The sequence below is a fragment of the Rhamphochromis sp. 'chilingali' genome, assembly GCF_963969265.1.
Source record: "Rhamphochromis sp. 'chilingali' genome assembly, chromosome: 17".
Classification (NCBI taxonomy): domain Eukaryota; kingdom Metazoa; phylum Chordata; class Actinopteri; order Cichliformes; family Cichlidae; genus Rhamphochromis; species Rhamphochromis sp. 'chilingali'.
Window position 1 is genome coordinate 19,322,156 of NC_137944.1, and position 22,027 is coordinate 19,344,182.

At 41.2% G+C, this 22,027-nt stretch overlaps 2 protein-coding genes across 3 annotated transcripts; one reads left to right on the forward strand and one right to left on the reverse strand.

The window, feature by feature from the left end:
• Positions 1–6: 6 nt before the first annotated feature.
• Positions 7–5,264, reverse strand: LOC308384424 (uncharacterized protein; the record flags this gene model as incomplete). Its single annotated transcript, XM_080862990.1, has 3 exons — positions 7–352; positions 1,678–2,236; positions 5,069–5,264. 3 exons carry the CDS (start codon positions 5,262–5,264, stop codon positions 211–213), a joined length of 897 nt encoding a protein of 298 aa, XP_080719116.1. The 3' UTR covers positions 7–210.
• pip4p2 (phosphatidylinositol-4,5-bisphosphate 4-phosphatase 2) lies at positions 5,134–21,664 on the forward strand. Of its 2 annotated transcripts, XM_080864095.1 has the most exons (8): positions 5,134–5,387; positions 10,339–10,487; positions 12,466–12,572; positions 13,154–13,277; positions 13,899–13,973; positions 14,548–14,600; positions 18,172–18,262; positions 21,095–21,664. In XM_080864095.1, the coding sequence occupies exons 1-8, from the start codon at positions 5,282–5,284 to the stop codon at positions 21,236–21,238; spliced, it is 849 nt and encodes a 282-aa protein (XP_080720221.1). In that variant the 5' UTR covers positions 5,134–5,281; the 3' UTR covers positions 21,239–21,664. The 2 variants fall into 2 exon arrangements, with proteins under 2 accessions (XP_080720221.1, XP_080720222.1); XM_080864096.1 differs by lacking the exon at positions 13,899–13,973 and having other exon boundaries at positions 5,136–5,387.
• Positions 21,665–22,027: the final 363 nt, after the last annotated feature.

Below are 22,027 nucleotides of genomic sequence, written 5' to 3' on the forward strand. Positions count from 1 at the left end.
CCAAGAAAATGTGACATTTATTCATTTCTGCTGATTCTTGGTTACACGTTTTATTTTGGCAGGCGAGCTGGTGACATAATAAGGTGCAAATCAAGTGTGTTTTGTTCTCATTACAAACCACACTCATCCTGAGCATGCATGCATGGACTACATCGTTATGAGACATTCATATCATATAAATACAGTTCAAATAAGGGGTTTCCAGCATCATCAGTGATGGATGAGTTTTCTAAGTCGAAGCTGTACATTGAGAAGCGTCGCCTCCAAAGTGGAAAACTTCTCCTCCAGGTGGTTAGCCATGTGGTCTCTGCCTTCGAGAGCATCCCTCGTATTTGCGAGATGCTCCTTCATGCTGCATGGGATGAAAAATCACAAGCAAACACGACAAGAAGTCAAATTTGAACAATTCCCTCAAATGTTCACATCTAATAGAGCCGAATGTCCAAACTTTCAATTTATATTTGTGCCAGAGCCTCGTCTCAACCAGATGTCCAGACAGATGTGTGCAGGGAAATACTGGAAATGACTCAGATTGGCTGGAAGCTGTTTTCACTCAGCATGTTAAGCAGTTAAACACTGGTCCAGGGTTCCCCAGAACCTCACTAATAATAATTTAGGACAAACCCCCAACAACTGGCCTTGGATCACTTTTTGGATCCAAGCCCAGCTGGAAATGTAGCTGCTTTACTTCTTTACTATGTGGCTCAAAGTTGCATCTAATCTGTAGTAAGTACAGTAGAGGAAGTCTGTCTATAAATATGCCAAAACCCTGATTAAAGCACCAGATTTTGCATCATTAAAGAAGAAATCAGGGGATAAGCATTAATTTTCTCTGCATGAAACCAAGTACTGCACTGCATTTTAAAATGAGCAATGGAAGACATCATGGCGTGGTTTCACAAGAGCAAGAAAAAGGGGAAAAAAGAAAGAAAACTGCGGATAACAAAGACAGATGGATACCAATATTTGGACCAGACCGGACAGTCTCCCACAGAAGCTATGATTCTTTCCGGCAGATTTTTTTCTTAAGTATTTTTATTCATTTTTAGCCCTGATTGAGGTTGTCATAATTCATGCATGACACGGTTAAATAACAATAATTAATTAATAATTATTAATGGAGTGACACATCAGTGTCCGATGTAGTGGTTTATGCGCAAGTACTGACACAAATACAAGAAAACAGCCTTTGAATAGCTGTCCAATGTAGTGACCACCTTGCCTGAAAGGGTTAAAACTCTGTTTCTTGATGCCACTGTTTATTTTGTTTATTGATGCCATATTATTTCTATGTAGCATTAATATCACTTTGACTTTCAGATCAATCCATAGACCTTGAGGGAAAGGTCGGAGGCCAACTATGATGTGTTTTAAATCATTATACAGTACTTTCTATATATTGACAACACACTGCCCACTTAGAATCATAGCTTCTAAATTATAAGGCTTTTTGTCAGTTTTTGACCAATAAATCATTAAATTGACATTGAAGACCTCAGTAGATGTAAATTTTAATTCATGGGGTGTGACATGACCCCACTCTAAACCTACAGAGTATTCATTTAAAACTTTAATAACATATAATAATATATAGCCTATTTTATAGTATTCACCTCTCCACCCACCCGCTGATCTCAGGTTATTCCTCCTGAATTCTCCACTGTTATTGTTTCTTACCTTGTAAAGACACCCCGCTCCTTGCCCTCTTTCCTCTTCTCTGCCAGAGAGACAAACACGGTCTCCACGCTTTGTATAGTTTCGGTCACTTTCTGGTGGTCTGATCGGATCCCCTGGACCTCCTCTCTAGCTTGGTGGTCGTAGGACAGCCCTCCCTCTTCCACCCCGCTGGAGGTGGACACCGCCTGCAGGGCGGCCCTGTTCTGCAAAACAAGCAGACGAGACCTGGCAAACTCTTTGGGTCCTGCTATGTTTTCCCAGCAGATTGGAGATGATGGAGGGAGCCAGAAGCGCTGCGTGCAGTTGACTGGCTTTTCTGAGGACTCTGTTGTGAAGGGGCTGTCAGCAGGGAAGCTGTGGAGCAGGTGCAGAAGAGACGATCCAGAGCCCCACTCCCAGTCCTCGAAATCCGACTCCCCTGACCCTTGCTCAGGGGGGAAACTAGGAGGAGGACTTGCTGGTCCTCCATCCTCTGCTGGAGAACAGATCCCCAACAGGAGACAGAAGGACAGGAAGAGCCAAGCCCTGCTAACTGTCCCCTGGAGCATCTCCAAACTGGCTGCATCAACAAGAAAAAGACTTAGACACACAGGAATCACCAAAGAAAATCCATTCACCGTGTTTATTATCAAGTATTCTCATACTTAAGCTTCCTGTACAAGAGAAAACTACTGTGTGAAGGGCAAGAAATTTCTACTGATCAATAGAAACATGAAAAATAACACTTAGACCTCTTGATTGCATGCATTCAATGACATAACATTCAAAATAAAAGCATGACGTTTATTATGTTAAGTTCAATAACAAATAAGCTTAAATAAATTTCTTAATAAATTACACAAAATAAATCCAGTACAAAACCAGAGAACATACATTTGTGTTTTTTCTCCTGCAGTTTAACCGGAAATTTGCCTCAGTTTGGTAGCATCATAGTTGGCAACAAATCAAAACTGCAAACGCATCACTGAAGGAAATCCTGAACTCCAGATCACCGCGATGTTTTTTTTTTGTTTTGTTTTACGGATGTGATGCGAATTTTCATTCTAAGATGACTTTTGTTCAGCGGTCTTACCTTACAGAGAGAGCACAGAGCAGTCTCTGTTTGTGCGTAGCGGCGCTCCTCTGGTGCCTGCAGCCGTCGGAAAAAATGAGTCGTTCACTGCAGACTGTTACATACAATCTGAATCACTTTTACTGGCCCGGTAACAGCAGAATCAGGAGCTTGGATTTTCCCTCAGTGGAAGGGGATGGGATGGGAGATTGCAAAATGCATGTGAGGTGTGGGTTACAGTAAAAGCTCCCTGCTGGAGGGAGAGAGCGCCATTCTCTGGATCGTATCCCTGATTTGAAGTGTATTTATTTCTTTGTGAGCTTCATTTTCTGTGCTCATTTGTGCTTTTTTTTTGGTTTTTAGAAGTGAAGACTTTTTAATTTGAGTGGCAGGAGGAGAAGGAGGTGCGATGCTCTGGGTATTTATGAGCCATTTACAACATCCAAAACAGCTACAGCAAAACGCTCGAATTAAAACACCAAATCTGCTTCTTAAACTTGCTGGTCTGAAACCATCCCTGAGTTACATTTGAACACGATGGTGTCCTGCAGTTACTGGGGAGAAAAGAGTTTCAAAAAGTACCCAGACTGTCCATGAGCTCAAAACTCATGCAGAGCATCTGTAGTTATTTAGCGAGTTTTTTGAATGACCAGAGAGTGGATCCACACAGCCGGAGGCTTTCACCCTGACATAAGCTGCAAGGAATGGGACACATTTTGGCACAAACAAGCCAGGGTTTTGCAATTTAAGGGGAATGACGAGCAGTTTTCTGAAAACAAACACTAAATTTAAGGATGAATTGTAAAACATAAAAAGGGTGGGACTTAAAAACATTACACCACCACGAGATTCTGTTTATGCAATAAATCACTGGTTTGGCTTAAGTGTGCCTCCTGCCTCGCAAAGTAACGTTTTAAAGGTATTCACTGGTTATTTTAGAAAATAACATGACAATAATAAGAAGTTGAATAAAATTAAAATATGAATTCCAGTTTATTTACATGGTTCAATAACACTTCATTTATTTGATCTGTTTGTAAGAGTTGACTACTTTTATAGTAATTTTGTATCTTTATGCTGTTGTTGTCACCAGAAAGTGACCTAATGTGACTTTGACCTTATTTTAAAAAACAACACTAATATTCTCTTGATGCAGCAAAGCACACAGGTGTGGAAAGAGTTCACTTTATGAGCATGTGTGCTGGAAAATATTGTGATTCACTTTTAATTTTTCTTTTTAGTGAGAGAAAAGCTTAAATTTTACAACTGCAATTCTGAAAAAAATTGGGATGCTGGAAAACATGTCGTCAGATGTTTAAACTTAGAAAGTGTATCTTTTTCAGTCAAACTGAAAAAGGAGTGCTGTTTATAGTATGAACAATCGGCTCTATGAAGGCCATCTGTGTGGTTCACAGATTTGTATAATTGTGTCCAAATGTTGTAAATACAGTGAAAAGCGAAGTCCAAAACTGACTTTGAAATAAAGAGAAATCTGACTCACAATACTTTGAAAATCCTGGCAAAAGCCCTGATCACTTGTATGTTTACCCCCTATTTTGGGTGGTTGTTATATCTGAGGCTATTACATGCCCAGAGTTTTTTTCTTTTGTCATTCATACTACACTAAAGTAATAGATACACAAAAATACAGACATTTCTAAAAAAAAAAAAAAATTAATTATGATTTATTAGTTATGACTTACTCTCCTGTAGTTGCAATTGCAGGACAGTCTGAGCAGTGAGCTATCAGAACCTTTTCCTGCAGTTTTGTAGTTTTCTGTAATGATTTCTTTCATTGACTACAGCAGCATTCCTTTATCATGTACAATCCTGTACTGAGACTTACCATTATAACTGCACTTCTTATTCTTATATTAAATGGGATTAAAAGTGCAGTTAACCATATTTACACTGGGAGAAAACGGGAGGTATGCTTAACAGTTACTTAGTTTTGGTACTCGTGGTCCTCCATATTGTAAAATGAGTTTGCCACCCCTGGTCTACATAAAAAACACAACACAGCGGGACTTTGCTGAGTGAACCTGACACCACAGCCGTGTATAAATAGTAAAATATGGGGCGAGCGTGCTCTGACTGCACTGCCCCGGACCTCAGTAATCCCACAGTGACATCTAGTGGCAACAGCCGTGAGTTGCTGCTTTTTCTTGTCCCACCATTTAAATTCCCAAACTTTATCGTCGCGTTTGGATTTCAGTCATGTCGTTATTATTCTTAGGCTTAAATATGAATAAATATGTATTTGGGGTATTAAATGGAAAACGCTTTTTAAATCAATGCAGTTTATCAGGAAAAAATAAAAAAAATTCCTTCAGTGTGCACCAGCATGAACTCTGCCCATGCCCGGGGCCATATCTGAGAGGGGCGTGGACCACCGCGGAGCTCCTCCCCTCTCCAGGCTTCCGTCAGCGGGGCTGCTGCTGCTGCTGGACCGGAGCGAGTCGGCACCAACAACCAGCCGCTGGCTGCTCCTCCGTGCTGAGGGAAAACTCGGTGCAGCCAGGAGCCACCCCGTCATTTCTCACGGTCAACGACATGGCCTCCGACGGCATGGACGAGCGATCTCCGCTGCTGTCGGGCCCCAACTCCGAGAATGTGACCCCAACAGCTCCCCCGTACCTGCAGGATTCAAGTCCCCGAGGTAAACACGCCACACGCAGCACCCCGCCGCTTGCATGCTGAATCATTTTCAGGGCGTATCGAGTTTGTGTGAGTGCGTAAATAAAGCTGCAGCAAGGCGAGGCAAGGGCATCGCTGGGAAATCAGTCGGCAGCTGACTGAAAGGTGGAGCTTGCACTGTGAGAACTGGAGCAGTGGGTTATAGAGGAGAGGGGCCTGCGATAATACCAGCAGTACCATCAAACAGTGTTTTCAGTGCAGAGATTTCTACATCACGATTCACTGGGGCCTGCCGTGATTTTGTCCAGCAAAAAAAAAAAAAAAAAGAAAGAAAGAAAGAAGGTATGAGCTGAAGCTCTGCAAAGCCTCAGTAGATTTTGGGTTGAGTGTTGACGTGGGAGCACTGAGGTATTGCAGATGGAGGCAGGCGAAGCATCCTTTTGTCCAGCTGCAGATCAACAAAAGCACCCACAGGTGTGCCCTTTATGGGAGAAATAATGCAGCACGAGTTAAATGTCGTGTTCTCCTGTTTTTAATGATGGTGAGTTTTGCTCGTTTGCATGGTGAATGCACTGTAAGCGACGAGCTTGAGCCTTCTTGCATGATTTGCAGCTTTCATACAGCAGAAAACATAAACATGTAGGTTACAGCCCACAGTGCTTATTCTCAGGACTGGCAGCAGCTGTCTGCACTGACCTTTGCTCTGAATATAATCTCCTCAAATTCTCAATATATTCTTCTCCACAAGAAGAAAGACGAAGCAAAGTGCCTGTGGGAGCTGCAGAAATGCATGATCTCACATAGAGCCCTCCTTGTGTTTTGCTGGCATTAAATATTGATTCAGGCTGTACTTTGACTTCAGTTCACATTCTCTTGTTTGAGGATTAGATTTTGAGTGCTACTTTCAGTAGTATTTGACCTTTTTTCCTGTTTCTGCTTCTACGTTTTTGTCAGCAGCCTGACAGAAACAACGTTTCTTTGCTTTGCAGCAGCTCGGGATGGTCGGCAGCAAATGAATGGACTCATTGACCGTGTAAATCAGTTTAAGGAGCATTTCAGGCCAATTTCAAACAAACAGAGGAGAGAGAGAAGTGCTTGTTGTTCTCGAGAAGTCTAATCCCACAGAATTCATATTTCACCACGGGATTAAACTCTTAATGCTGGACTGTAATAATCTAAGAAGCAAGAGCCTGGCTGGATGCTAACACAGTGACACAGTTCCTCCCCCCTCCCTCTCTGCAGACTGGATTATTGGCTAATTCCAGTTTGGGTTTGTAAAATCAATTACTTTGATCCTAAAATGCCAAAACTGTGACATTTCCCAGAAACACAATGACTGTGATGCTGCTTTGACTAATGAGCAGCTGCATTAAGGCACTAAAGTGAGCTGTGGCTTGAATTTAAATTTTAGGATATCCATGTAATACTTGTTGTGTTCACTGGAATTATTCTGTAGTAGCAGGTAGAAATTCAGTGGTTCCTGCTTGTTGTTTTTGTTTTTTTTTGCCCTAAAATAATCAAAGAAAAACAAGCATGTCTGCCTCGTTTAAAATGAAGCTTTACCAGCTTCACATTATCAGGACTAATTAGTCTAAGGTGAAGTCATGAAACGTCAATATTTTAACAGGTTTCTTTATATGAAGAGATCCAGTTACCCTGCTATTACAATACCGAAATAGAAAGGTCTGATTCTTCTTGTTAGCAACTCATGGTCACTTTAACAGGTACACCTGTTCAACCGTTCATTAATGCAAATATCTAATCAGCCAGTTGCATGGCACTAACTCGGTGCATTGATGCATGAAGACGACTAACTGAGAATCAAACTGGAGAAGAAAGGTGCTTTAAGTGACTTTGAATGTGGCGTTGTTGTTGGAGTCAGACGAGCTGGTTTGAGTATTTCAGAAACTGCTCATCTACTGAGATTTTCCCCACACAACCGTCTATACAGTTTACAGAGATTTGTCAGAAAGTGAGAACAAATCCTGATCTGATAGAACGTCAATAGCAACTGAAAAAAGCAAACGACCAAGATATGGAGAACAGGATCTCTGAGTGCAGAACATTTTGAACCTTGAAGCAGATGAGCTACAGCAGCAGAAGATCACCCCAAGTGAGACTCCTGTCAGCTAATAACAGGAAACTGAGACTACAGTTCACACAAGCTCACCAAACCTGGACAACAGAAGACTGGAAGACTTGTGTGATGAGACTTGATGTTAGATGGTAAGGTTACTGACCACATCCATCGCTTTATGACCGCAGTGTACCCAGCCTCAGATTGTTGCTTCCAGCAGCCATAAACAGGTTTTTTTGAACATGACAGTGAGTTCACTGTGCAGGCGACAGATTTGCAGCAACTGTGTGATGCCATCATGTCAATATGGGCATTACACCATGGAGAAAGCACCTTGTTGAAGCCATGAAGAGTTAAGGAAGCTCTGAAGGCAAAAAAAAGGGGTCCCATAAAATCCCGGAAAGGTGTACCTAATAAAATGTCTGGCAAGTGTATATAAATTCAGTTACATTACTTTGAAAAATCAGTTAATTTACTTTCTCACTAAAAAAACATTGTTATCTTGTTTTGTTTTGTTAGTAGTAGAAACTTTCAGTGTTTTATTTATCATGAAAACACAAAGTTAAAAATATTAACTTGCTGACTCCACCATTAAAGAGCTGCCTCCAAAGAGAGAGCAGCTACCGTGTGGAAGCGGGTGGGTTACAAGAACATGTGACCAATGACGAGTCTTTATCACAGGTCAGTGGAAGAGAAAAGTAATTCAGTCTAGTTAAAATAAATCAGTTATCAGTCACGGATTTGCAAACAGAGCCGACCGAACCCAATGCCCTGTCTGACTGATTAACACTAATCAGACGAGTGGAGGAGCTTTATTGATATCTGGCTGAACTGTTCATAGGTGGAAGCTGAGATGACTGAGGCAAAGAACTGCCCAGCCTGGAAAGACTCCTCCATGAATAAAGAGATCAGCTGTCGAGACATGCTGTCCTTTAGTAAATGAACACAACAGGAGACACGGTACAATAACATTGATCTTAACATGATAAAAGCTGACTTATCATCTGAATCAGAGCAGCACTTTATTAGAAGACAACCCAAACCAGTGTGCTTATACACAACCAAGATGTTTAGATTAATAATGTATTGTAATAGTGTAAAACATAGATGTAATTAAGGCACATTGTTTGCAATTTTTATACTGTGTCTTACACACATGCACTAAATGTCTACTAACGTAGCTGCTTTGGGAGATAACTAGATTTTCTTTCAAATTAACTCTCAAATTTGTGGCTAGATCTTAAAGACTTCAGATTAAATCTAAAATGTTGGCTGTAGTGAGGGATGGGCAGACGCATTGTTGTGTCGGTAAAAGGAAAACTGTAGTATTATTTTAAGATTAAAGAGATAATTTTTTTCTTGCCACACAGAAAGGTCTCCAGAGCTGCTGGTGTCTGAATACCAGATGTTCAGCTTGGCATTCTATCCCACAAACCACAAGTGAAGTCATCGAGTCAATACCCTTAAAGCAGGACTGTATGTTGTGGTGTTGGTGGTGGTTGCAGCAGAGTCTTCTCGTCTTTCCTCTGGCTCCTTGTGAAAACCTATAGCTGCTGTCTTCAGTGTCAGACGTGCATTAAAACACACAAAGCAGCAAGAGGAGGAGAAACAGACCTGAGACTAAGTCGGGGTGGATACTAACACGGCAGAAATTTAGATTTAATCCTAAGGTGTTGTGGAATAATAAAAAATATTCTCCATCTGGTCGCACTGTGTTACATTTTAGATTAACAAAGCGTAGTAGAGGAGGATTCACTTAGCTTTGTTGTGTAATAAGAGCCACTCTGCTGCCTGAAACTCAGTGGGAGTGTCCAGTCTTGGCATGCTCGCGTCGTAGTCGTAGCCAGGTTCGCCCAAATGTAGACGGGTGTCCCATCTGTCCCTGTGGTGTCAACCGGTTCAGAGTCTCTAAATGTCGGAGCCAAGCACGTTTACCCACCGACCCATGCCATTATCTCATTCAGGGCGAGATTAGATTCTAATAATTAGTCGATTGTTAGATTGGATGGCTTCTTCGTGTCACTGAGCCGTCAGTCGGGTAAATGAAGCCAAACAAAGAGACTGTATATTCTGATATAGCTGGTTAATATTTTTTTGGAAAGAAGCTTGTCATGAATCCAGAAAGCATGTTTGCGTCCTCACTTTTTCTCCGGTGCCTAAACATATTTAGCTTCCTGTCATGGAGGGGGAAGAGCAGCAGCTCTACATACCACATCTGGATTTAGGAAATGTATTTTGGCATTTTAGTTTAGAAAAATGTGAGACTGACATCTGAATGAGTATTTAAGTGTTGATCGATATAAATATGATTTCAGCTTGCCAGAGCTTAAGAATATAGATGGCGTAATTACTGTATACTCACATGTTATTTAAACCTCTGCTCCTGTTAATTAAAATTAAACTGATAGAGGTATTATGGTTAATTGTGTAACTACAGATTTTATTGGCTTTAGCTACGTTACAGACAAGCAGAATTTTAAATATGCCACAAAGCCATTGTAGTAAAGGCAGTGGCTGGTGCAAGCCTGTAGATTAAATGTTAAAACTCTGAAATACAGACTAAATACACGAGGTTAATGTGGGATTAAACAGTACAGAGGTCATTATGGTGGCCACTGTAGTCAGTTCACAGTAGGCCTTGCAGACATAAAGAGAAAATCTTGTCTGTAAATGGCAGCCAGTTTAATTTGGCGACTTATTCAACTAATTCAACAGTGGAAAATAATCTTTAACAAAAACCTTCAAGTTTAGGTGGAATTATTCAGGTACTATAAATTATTCTGTTTCCAAAGTACAAACTGGACACACAAAGCCAATTTTTTGTTCATGAAGCTGCTTTTCTCCAGATGCATGCCATTAACATCTGGCTGTGTGCTTTGCCTTCCTCTCCTCAAAGCCGAACTACCTCCTCCTTACACAGCCATCGCCAGCCCCGATGCCGGCGGTGTGCCTGTCATCAACTGCCGCGTTTGCCAGTCGCTCATCAACCTGGACGGAAAGCTGCATCAGCACGTGGTCAAGTGCACTGTCTGCAATGAAGCTACAGTAAGTGGAGGCTACATCATCACAGGTGTCGACAAACTAAAACCGTAACAGTTCAACATTCGACTTTCCTCTGTATCTGTTACAGCCTAAATTCCCTGTTGAATTTTATTGTCAGGCACATTTTTGTATGAAAGAATGTTTGATTGACTTTCAGTGCTCACATTTGGACTGCTTTTTCCCCACCTTTGCTTCTTTGCCTGCCTTTATCGCTTAAACTGATGTTGACATTCGACCAAATTAATCAGGGCCTAAGGCTGCCAGTGTGACAAGGAGTGCAGGGAGAATGAATGACTGTCATCACCAGCGCTCGGGTGGGAAATGCCATTAGCACAGCTGATATTTTTGGTCGTTATGCATCCACACGGACATCTTATATTATGCTACTCTGCACCAAAACGATGCACGGTTTAGCATCTGGCCTCGAGCTGTTGTATCTTACTGTAAATATAAAGTTAGAGAGTCACATGACCAGAACTTGATTTTAACCAGGAGTTTCTCCAAGTTTTGTTTGATTTACACAGGCAGCGCAAAAAAAGTACACTTGAAATATTTGTTTTTAAGTGTGTTTGTAATGGTTTCATTCAGAGGATGGTGGTTTATGTTGGTAATTGACTGTTACAGTTGTTGACACCAGCTCCAATGTCGTTTTTAAGAGGGTTTAGTCTGCTGTGATGGCTGGATACAGAAAATCTGAAATAGAGGATAAATTCTCCCCCGAGCTCATTCTGCTCATTCTGTGTTGAAGTATAACGTGAACTGTGGATGAGCTAAATTTAAAGCAGTGCATTCTTTACTGGTTGTGCTTGTGGTGCTGCTACTGTGAGAGCCCTGGATTTAAAGTGCACCTACAATTTATTTTTTTATATTTACAATTCTTTGATGAAGTATTCACCCCTTTCCTGAGTTCCTTTTGTTTTCACGTGTTTGTCACACTTAAATATTTGAGATCATTGTCTAATATTAAAATTTGTTCAAAGATAGCCCGAGTAAATACAAAATGCGATTTTGAAGTCATGATTATGATTTCATTTATTAAGGGAAAAAAAGCTATCCAGACCCACTTGACCCTGTGTGAAAAAGTACTTGTTTCTCTTGTTAAACCATGTTTTAACTGTGATTAACAACATGTTTTGCAAAGTTGAGTTTCATTTCACTGGTCACACTCAGGCCTGATTACTGGCTGAACTGTTGAATCGAGACATAACTTAAACAGAACCTGTCTGACAAAGTGAGGCTAAAAGATCTCAAAAAACAAAAAAGAAATAAAATCATTGACATCTGTCAGTCTGGAAATGGTTATAAAGCCATTTGTAAGGCTTTGGGACTCTAGTGAATTACAGTGAGAGCCATTATCCACAAATGGAGTCGCTGGCCTACCAAAATTTGTCCAAGAGCCCACGGACGACTCATTCTTGAGGTCTTAGAAGAACCCAGAACAACATTAAAGAGCTGCAGGCCTCACTTGCCTCAGCTAAGGTCATAGTTCATGATTCGACAATAAGAAAGATACTGGACAAAAATGGCATCGATGAGAGAGCTCATGCTGAAAAACTCTGTGGCAAAGATAAAAAATCTGCAAAGAAGATTGGGACGAAATTCCTCCACAGCAGTGGGAAAGACTCATTGTTATCACAGACACTTGAATGCAGTTCTTGCTGCCAAGGGTGGCACAACCAGTTAACATGTTTATGGGACAGTTACTTTGTCACTTAGAGCCAGGTAGGTTTTGATAACTTTTCCCTTAATAAATGAATTCATCATTTAAAAAGATTTTTTCTACTCTCAACTTTCAGATCATAGTGGTGTCAGTGGGCCCAATAACCCTAATGTGGTCACAGCTTTGTGGCTCCATGCAAACGTGCTCAACAGGTGCAACCAATCAGAAGAAACTTGCTTAAAGGAGTTGTACTTTACTACTGAAACCAAAACTTTTCTAAGCATAGCAGTTTTAACTCATAGTTTATTATGTTTCTTTTAGCCCATTAAGAATCCCCCTACAGGGAAGAAGTATGTGCGGTGTCCCTGCAACTGCCTGCTCATCTGTAAAGACACATCCAGAAGGATAGGATGTCCTCGACCAAACTGGTACGGAACAAGAAGAAACATTCAGACAGTTTACCCCACTGATGCAATAAGCCACACAGTGCTTCAAAACTGAATCTGGGGCTGTGGCAACATGTTGGCTCTGTAACAAGTCAAACAGTCGCGTAAGGTAAGGTAAAGACCAAGGAGCTTGGAAAGAAAAGCGTGTGGACTTCTCTAAGTTTCTTGAGGATGTAAGAAGCTTTTCGGATGAGAGGTGAAATATCTCTTTAAAAAAACCATTAGAACATTACATTAAAACATTAGAGGTTATCTAGGTCTTTATGCCTTTAAGAAATTCCTGCAGTTTAACTAGTTGGTGTGTGTCTTCTAGCTTCATACATGGATAAAGCTGCATATCATCTGCTAAGCACTGAAAATTTATGCTGTGCTTTCGAATGACAGTGTCCAAGGGAAGGATGTATAATGTAAAAAGAATTGATCCCAGCATGAAACTCTGTGGAACTCCATAATGAACCTTAGTATGTAAACAAGACTCGCTGATCACATGAACCAGTTGGAGTTTTAGTTTTATCTATATCAGTTATTATTAATCATAAATGTCTTCTTGGTTCCTCTGACAGCAGACGCATCATCAACCTGAGCCCAGTGATGGTGATCCCCGAGGAGCAACCCGCCCAGCCAGCGCTGCCCATCCAACCCGAGGGAATGAGAGTGGTCTGTGGCCACTGTGGCAACACCTTCCTAGTATGTAAACCTGCAAATACAACCATCCTCAGTCAGGCACAGGCTTGTTAATGCAGAATCTCATTGCTGTGCTGTTGTTGGTACGTGCATATATACGTAATTTTGAGAGCCTCGCCATATGTTCATGTTTACAGAAAACTACTGCAGTAAATAGATAAATTGCTGAAGGATTGTCTGCTAACTAGTTGTACTTTATGTGGGGTCAGCTATTCATTAAAAGCACAGAATTAGACATCTGCGCGTGGCTGGCATGCATTTTCTGCATGTTTTCTTTCATTGCGTGTCTCACCAAACATCCTGAGTACCTCTTGACTGAGCATGGCCGCACCTTTCCACACAAGTTTCCCTCTCTAACATGCTCTCAACCTGCTTTTTGCAGAGTTTTCTAATCTCGGATAAAAATGGCTTCCTGCCACTCTTTGTTGATGTTACTATCAGTGCATTTGACATGTTTGGGTTGAGTGTAACATGTCACACATGCATTTAATATTTCACATAAGCAAGGTTATGTACACAACCTGAGCCATTGAGTCAGTGTGACACAGACTCGAATGTAAGAAAAATAAAGTCAGTGCTGTTTTCCTCTTAACATCTGCACATTGCTGCTTGCGGCATCTGCAGGGCAGTGAGGACGCCAGGACATCACAGCCTATGTCTGGTCTCCCCAGTGATGGCTCTCCACCAGCACAACAACAGGTTGAGAAAGCTGGTCTTACTGGTGGACTTATTAACAACAGCCTAACCCGCTCCAGCTCAATTTGTGGCCTTATTTACTCTGACTTTGTGAACATCTGGCTTTGAGCAGAGCTTTGATCAATTAAAAAAATAAAATGTAAATTTTTTTTAATGCATTAGGCTCTAGAAGTCTGCGCTAAATTGTTTCTTTTTTATTGCCGCTTGCTTACCTTTAGGTATTTAATTTATTGTTATTTCTAACCTGAAGCCAGATGTTGTCACATGTTTAACTTCACCGTGACCCTTGAATTAATATGATTTGGAGTGATTTAACACTAGATGAAATATCAACTAACGAATTATGACTCTGTGTGCTAACTTAGCAAGAGTGCAGGATAGATTTAGACGGTTCATTAAAACTGTTTCAGATCATTTCCAGTAAGCCTTTTGCTGATTTGTTGTTTCTAAAAAGAGTAAGATTGTAGTGTTTCGTTTCATTTCTGTGAGCCTGTGCATGCGTGTGTGTCTCCGTGCGTGTATACGTTTTCTTTGTGCCTTAAAATGAAAATGCTGATTTCTTTTTATTCCCTCACAGTGGATGGAGCTTCGATTTAACACGCTAGCCAAGTGTCCCCACTGCAAAAAAATGTGAGTCCATCAAACTTTCACACAGAGTTCCCCTTCACACAGTCGCTTTAAGTGGATATCTGCATGTTTATATTCTGAATCAGTAGGCACAAACCAAGTTTTGATGAATGGGAGTTTTCTGGTTTCTGCATGCTTTAGTAGCATAAAGCTGAACTTTGGAGTAGGCTGTTCATGCAGAGAGCAAAAGAACAGTGGCATTTGCCAAAATGCAATCTTTAATCTTTAATGAGATCTGTGCTCACAGCCCAGCACTGTGCAGCTTGACAGGACCTCTCCAGAAAACACCAGAACTAACAGGTTCACCACTGGAGCCCCATTTTCTTCACAGAGGAGAGCAGATTCACACTGAGCACACATGACAGATACCACGCCATCTCCAGACTCTTTCACATGTGTATATTTATCTTCATAATGAATGACTGAATTAGTCTTTGTTGCGGGGTGGGGAGGAACACCATGACATTCCCATACATCTCACCAGCATGTACTGGGCTGATCCTGATGGGATATACCTGGAACACCTCACCTTGGAGCCACCCAGGAGGCATCCTGGTTAGACAGGAGTAAAAAACAAAAAATTAAACAAAAAAGCTAAAAAAAACCCCAAACAAACAAGCATAAAAAATAAAAGTAAAATTCAGGAAGGAAAAAACATTAAGTTCACTTTCCTTCAAATAGACAGCTGTACCAGTGTCTTCACAGCTGGCATCGGTAACAGTTCTAAATCTTGTGTTTGATAAACCCAAAGTTTGATAGTTTCTTGTGGTTTTCTTTCTATTATCGCAACTGTTGTTGGCATTTGGTGCCATACAAATAAAATTAAATTGAATGAACTCATTCATGCTGTACGTGAACATCAGCTGTGCTTCAGAGCTCTTCTGCTGAGAAAGTAAACTTCCCATGTGTTTCTCCTCATTTCTGCTGTGTGCTGCACAATGCAGTTCTGCTTTAAAAACTACAGTAAGTAAAAAAAAAAAGTGTTAACTACATTTTATTTTCAGATGTCAGTTTCCGATTTAATCTGGGAAAATTGTCAGGTTAGCCCGTTAACTATGAAAATGTCTGGTTTGTTTTTTCCAACTTCATGATTTTGCAGTTACAGAAAGGAAGCCACTAATTTTACTTCATGTCTCATAGAAAGAAGTACTGCAGTCTGCTTTTTGTTAAAATGCATTTCATTATATTACAATTGCATTGTCTAATGCAGCTCCTGGGATGCAGTTTTAGTGCTTATGATAAAGCCAGAGGAGGTTTACAGCTCTGCAGTTAGTCAGCAGAGCAATGGTGACTTTTACCACCGTGCCCTGTTATGTTTGTTGACATCCTTCTGTAACTGAGTTCCTGTGGCTCTTAAACACTTCACTCTGCAATAGCATCACTTACAGCTAATTGTGAAATGTCTGGAAAGGAAGAAATTTCACAAACTGACTTGTTGCAACTGTGACATCCTATTACAGCACCACGCTCCGAATTTAGAGCAACTCATTCTATCACAAATGTTTGTAAAGGCAGACTTTTGTCCACATAATGTACACAGAAACATTGAAAACAACGTGCAAGCTGAAAGTAACAACTTTCAGGAGCCTACACTGTTACATTTGATTGTAAAATAAAAATAAAAAGAACCCATTAATTAGCTGCCCCAAACAGGAAATTATAGAAAATAACTTTGAATTGCAGGATGCCCTTCCTGATGCAACCCCAGACACATTCATGTCTCGTCCCAGCATTGAACCAGACATCCTATGCTTCTTAAGCAAATGTGTAAACCACTACACTATAGAGCCAACTAGTGAACACATGCAAATCGGTATGATTCATTATATCCACTGAGCTTTGTGAAATCTAAATTTGGTCAGCAGAGTGAAGCTGAGGCTGTGTGAAACACTGTACAGTGTTGTTACACTAAAATCCCCACACAGCTTACTTTAAAGTTATTTATCTTTATTTATTGGAGAAGTAATTCACCATGAAGGCATACTGCACATGAGAAAAAGCAGAATAGAAAAAAACATAGACATTTCACTTCTGTATAGGCATTAACACTTCGCCATGTAGAGCTGTGGTCTAGTATGACTCAACTATGAAACCAAACACTTGAATACCAGGAGAAAAAAAGAGGGTGTGGGGCGATCGTGGCTCAAGAGTTGGGAGTTCGCCTTGTAATTAGAAGGTTGCCGGTTCGAGCCCTGGCTTGGACAGTCTCGGTCGTTGTGTCCTTGGGCAAGACACTTCACCCGTTGCCTACTGGTGGTGGTCAGAGGGCCCGGTGGCGCCAGTGTCCGGCAGGCTCGCCTCTGTCAGTGCGCCCCAGGGGAGCTGTGGCTGCAATGTAGCTTGCCATCACCAGTGTGTGAATGTGTGTGTGAATGGGTGGATGACTGGATGTTTAAAGCGCTTTGGGGTCCTTAGGGACTAGTAAAGCGCTATACAAATACAGGCCATTTACCATTACCTATTGAATTTATGTTTAAATTCACTGAGATGCAAAGGTTTAGAGGGCTGGATTTGCAGTTCTTGGAAGGAGGAGGGGAGGTAAGCAAGGCTAATCTAGACGTGTGACACGTATTAAAGTTTGGCCTCACATGTAATGTTAGTGGTATGAGGGTCACAGGTCTGAGGAGAGGAGGAGGGGTCACCTCAGAGAGGTTTTTGTCCTAATGAGATGATGCAGACAGTGATGGTGAGATAAGCAGCAACTATAACATGACACTACTTCTACCCTTGTTTTCTGTGTAGTTGGCTGATGTACTTCTTTAAGTCAGTGAACTTCATTTATTATCTCTGTGCAATACTTTTACCACTCATAGCTTTTCCAAAAATTCCTATCATCGTCTCTCTCATCCTAAAACCCCCTTTCCTTCTTTATTACAGACATAAAGGCTGAGCTAAATATTTTCCCTTAATTCTCATTGAGGAACTGAAACTTCTGTTCTAGTAACACCTTTCCAAAGAGAAGTCCTCTTAATTTAAGCAGATAAAACGGTAGTAATTTCCCTCTTCTGTCTACATTACTAAAATGAAGAGATGGTTCTAGTTCACTGAATAAACAGCTAGTAAAAGAAACAGGGGATGTGAATGCAGTAGAAAAAAAGTAGAAGGCAGTAAATCAGGTGACCAGGCACCCCTAAGCCATCTGAATGCCAGTGATCCCTGAAGAATGCTTCAGTCCTGTCACATGAGAGGCATGTGAGAGCTGAGTGGGGGAAGGAAAGTGAAATTATAGTAAAGTTATGCCAGTCTGCTGCTTCAAGGCAGTTGAACTGTGTTTGTTTAGAGGCTGGATGGAGTGGAGGTTGTTTGGAGCTGGACATGTGACCGTCCTGGAGCGCTTACAAGTGTAACTTAAAAAAGGAAGTGAGACTTTTGGCAAACAGATTTATCATCAGAGCATGGTGAAGTAAGATCACTGGGACAATGTGTGGGGACTTCCACTGGATTACAAAAAAAAAAAAAAAAAATAAGACAGTGTAACATCTACATGTAGTTTGTATGTTTCAGTCTGTATCCGTGTGGAAACCCTCTAAATGTTTCTCCCCAATTTCTTTCTTTTCTCAATCTCTCTCTGCAGATCCTCCGTCGGCAGTGCGCTCCCTAGGAGGCGCTGTTGTGCTTATATAACTATAGGAATGATCTGCATTTTCATTGGAGTGGGTTTAACAGTAAGTACGCTTTGATCAGTTTGTGCAGATACTATCCAAGTAAGTAAGTCACTCTTTTGACAATGAAAATGGACAAAAGCCACCAAGTTAGCTCAGTACAAGCAAGATGTACAGTGGGGCAAAAAAGTATTTAGTCAGCCACCGATTGTGCAAGTTCCCCCACTTAAAATGATGACAGAGGTCAGTAATTTGCACCAGAGGTACACTTCAACTGTGAGAGACAGAATGTGAAAAAAAAATCCATGAATTCACATGGTAGGATTTGTAAAGAATTTATTCGTAAATCAGGGTGGAAAATAAGTATTTGGTCACCTCAAACAAGGAAAATCTCTGGCTCTCACAGACCTGTAACGTCTCCTGTAAGAAGCTTTTCTGTCCCCCACTCGTTACCTGTATGAATGGCACCTGTTTGAACTCATCATCTGTATAAAAGACACCTGTCCACAGCCTCAAACAGTCAGACTCCAAACTCCGCCATGGCCAAGACCAAAGAGCTTTCGAAGGACACCAGGAAAAGTATTGTAGACCTGCACCAGACTGGGAAGAGTGAATCTACAATAGGCAAGCAGCTTGGTGTGAAAAAATCAACTGTGGGAGCAATCATCAGAAAATGGAAGACATACAAGACCACTGATAATCTCCCTCGATCTGGGGCTCCACGCAAGATCTCATCCCGTGGGGTCAAAATGATCATGAGAACGGTGAGCAAAGATCCCAGAACCACACGGGGGGACCTGGTGAATGACCTGCAGAGAGCTGGGACCAAAGTAACAAAGGTCACCATCAGTAACACACTACAACGGCAAGGAATCAAATCCCGCAGTGCCAGACGTGTTCCGCTGCTGAAGCCAGTGCATGTCCAGGCCCGTCTGAAGTTTGCCAGAGAGCACATGGATGATACAGCAGAGGATTGGGAGAATGTCATGTGGTCAGATGAAACCAAAGTAGAACTTTTTGGTATAAACTCAACTCGTCGTGTTTGGAGGAAGAAGAATACTGAGTTGCATCCCAAGAACACCATACCTACTGTGAAGCATGGGGGTGGAAACATCATGCTATGGGGCTGTTTTTCTGCCAAGGGGACAGGACGACTGATCCGTGTTAAGGACAGAATGAATGGGGCCATGTATCGTGAGATTTTGAGCCAAAACCTCCTTCCATCAGTGAGAACTTTGAAGATGAAACGAGGCTGGGTCTTCCAACATGACAATGATCCAAAACACACCGCCCGGGCAACAAAGGAGTGGCTCCGTAAGAAGCATTTGAAAGTCCTGGAGTGGCCTAGCCAGTCTCCAGACCTCAACCCCATAGAAAATCTGTGGCGGGAGTTGAAAGTCCGTGTTGCTCGGCGACAACCCCAAAACATCACTGCTCTCGAGAAGATCTGCATGGAGGAATGGGCCAAAATACCAGCTACTGTGTGTGCAAACCTGGTAAAGACCTATAGTAAACGTTTGACCTCTGTTATTGCCAACAAAGGTTATGTTACAAAGTATTGAGTTGTATTTTTGTTATTGACCAAATACTTATTTTCCACCCTGATTTACGAATAAATTCTTTACAAATCCTACCATGTGGATTCATGGATTTTTTTTTCACATTCTGTCTCTCACAGTTGATGTGTACCTCTGGTGCAAATTACTGACCTCTGTCATCATTTTAGGTGGGGGAACTTGCACAATCGGTGGCTGACCAAATACTTTTTTGCCCCACTGTAACTGTAACTGAGCTAAAGTGAAATAAGGTAAAACAACAAAACGTCACAAAAAGAGAATCTGATCTGCATCATATTTCATGACACAGCAGTAGAGACTTTAAACTCTAAACCACAATTCACTCCCTCCATGTGGAGGTGCTAGAGGACGAGTCTTCAGCAGCATCACCCAGTGGGGTTCACAAATTGTCAATGAAAAACTTCAGTGTAGAGCATTTGTATTTATCTGTACTTTATGAATAGGAGTAAAGATCTGGAAATTTCCATCAGACACTGGTGTTGTGACCTGAGAAAATGAAAACTGTATATATGTTTTAGAGATGACGAGAAAGATAAAAGTGACAAATCTACAAAACATCCAATGCATTTCCAACCACGCCTTGTTCAGTGTTTCACAGAAACATATTTAATATAATGAGCTTATACTTTTGCATTTCAGCTGAGGCATGGTCTCACAGGCTGGCCAAAAAAAAAGTGATTGTCCGGTTGGCTGCAGTAGTTTTTTGTCTTTGGCTGAGTGATATTAGTTGCAGAAGGTGCAGCACCAAAACTATCCTTTTCACTGCTTTGGTTGCTAACAGATTGCAGCAGTTTCCTATAGTTTGTTTGGAAGATGCCAACTTATCTGTCGCTAACCAACTACTGAGTGGTAGTGAAATTCGCAAAGGTGCTGTACAAATCATAAATGGACATCATTCCCCTTGAAAGTAAAAGTTGTGCCTTATCAGAAGGCACCATGTTTCAAAACATGCAGCTTTTACTGTGAGGGTAACTGTGTCTGTTTTCAGGTTTCCCAGTTTCACTCCTGCTTAGAAAGCAATTAGCAAGGATTTGCAAATAACTTGATAAACTACGAGCAGCCACGGCAAAATACAAGTGACCAAAGCAAACACAAGGAGGATTTCTGTGCAGGGAATACACTTTTCCCCCTAGCGCCTGCTTGCTGCCAGGCAGTCGCCCACTGATCTCTAGCCTTTTATGACTGGAGCCTAATCTGACAAAATGCACATAAGGGGATCTTTTTAAATACAAATCGATGATCTGTATTTCTATAGGTGTAACTATGATTTCCTCCATGCTGTCTTCTTCCTCCCTCCCCCCATTATGTGTAATTATAGGTTGGCACTCGGGACTTCGCCAGACGTTACAACGCCACCTACGTGTCCTGGGCATTTGCCTATCTGCTGGGCCTCATCTGTCTGATACGTGCCTGCTACTGGGGGGCTATCAAAGTGAGCTACCCAGAGAATAGCTTCGCCTAGAGTGATCAGAACATGTGCACGGCTGGAAGAACAAAACTTCACTTTTAGTTTTTTCATCTTGCTCAGATTTCAGTCATGTTCGGCGAAGTGGAACATCTGTAGAGTGAATGGACAGGAGTTTGTTCAAGAAAGAGTATGCTGGTGATTTTTCTTCATGTTCCGTTTGTGTCTGGAATATTTTTGACTTACTGAACAAACCTACTGCCTGTCAGTCAGTCCTGTACCGGTCCACTGAGACTCAAATCCAGTCCAAGTCTCCTAAAATTGTTCAAAGTACAGAATTAAGAAATTGAAATGATTTTTCTTGATGAATGCCTGAATTAATTGGTTCACATGCTGATTTTAGAAATGATAGTGCAAGAGACTGGCTGGGTTTAGGATTTTTTTTTTTAAAATCAGTTTTCTTTCCTTCAGCAGCCTGAATGACGTGACTGCACCCACTTGATTTTTCTCGTTACCGACCAGACCAAATTGAAACAACCTAAGAACAGTTTTCCCATTGCACTACAATTATATGCAATTGTGTTGTTTTGCTGCTAGTTAATGTCCAGCTGCAGAAAGCTGCATATTCATACTGCATTGTAACCATTTCTCATGCCTGTGTACACTGACATAGTATTGCTATATGATTTTAACTCCTGAAAATGTTGATTTTTGAGGAGAAATTATCCTTAAATACCCATGTGTGCCAACTTTGCTTCCAAGTGTTTAGTCAGGAAGAGTGTCAGATCAAGAGGAGCTTGTGTTTTTTTTTTAAAAAAAAAAAATCATTTCTTTGTGCCATGCAGC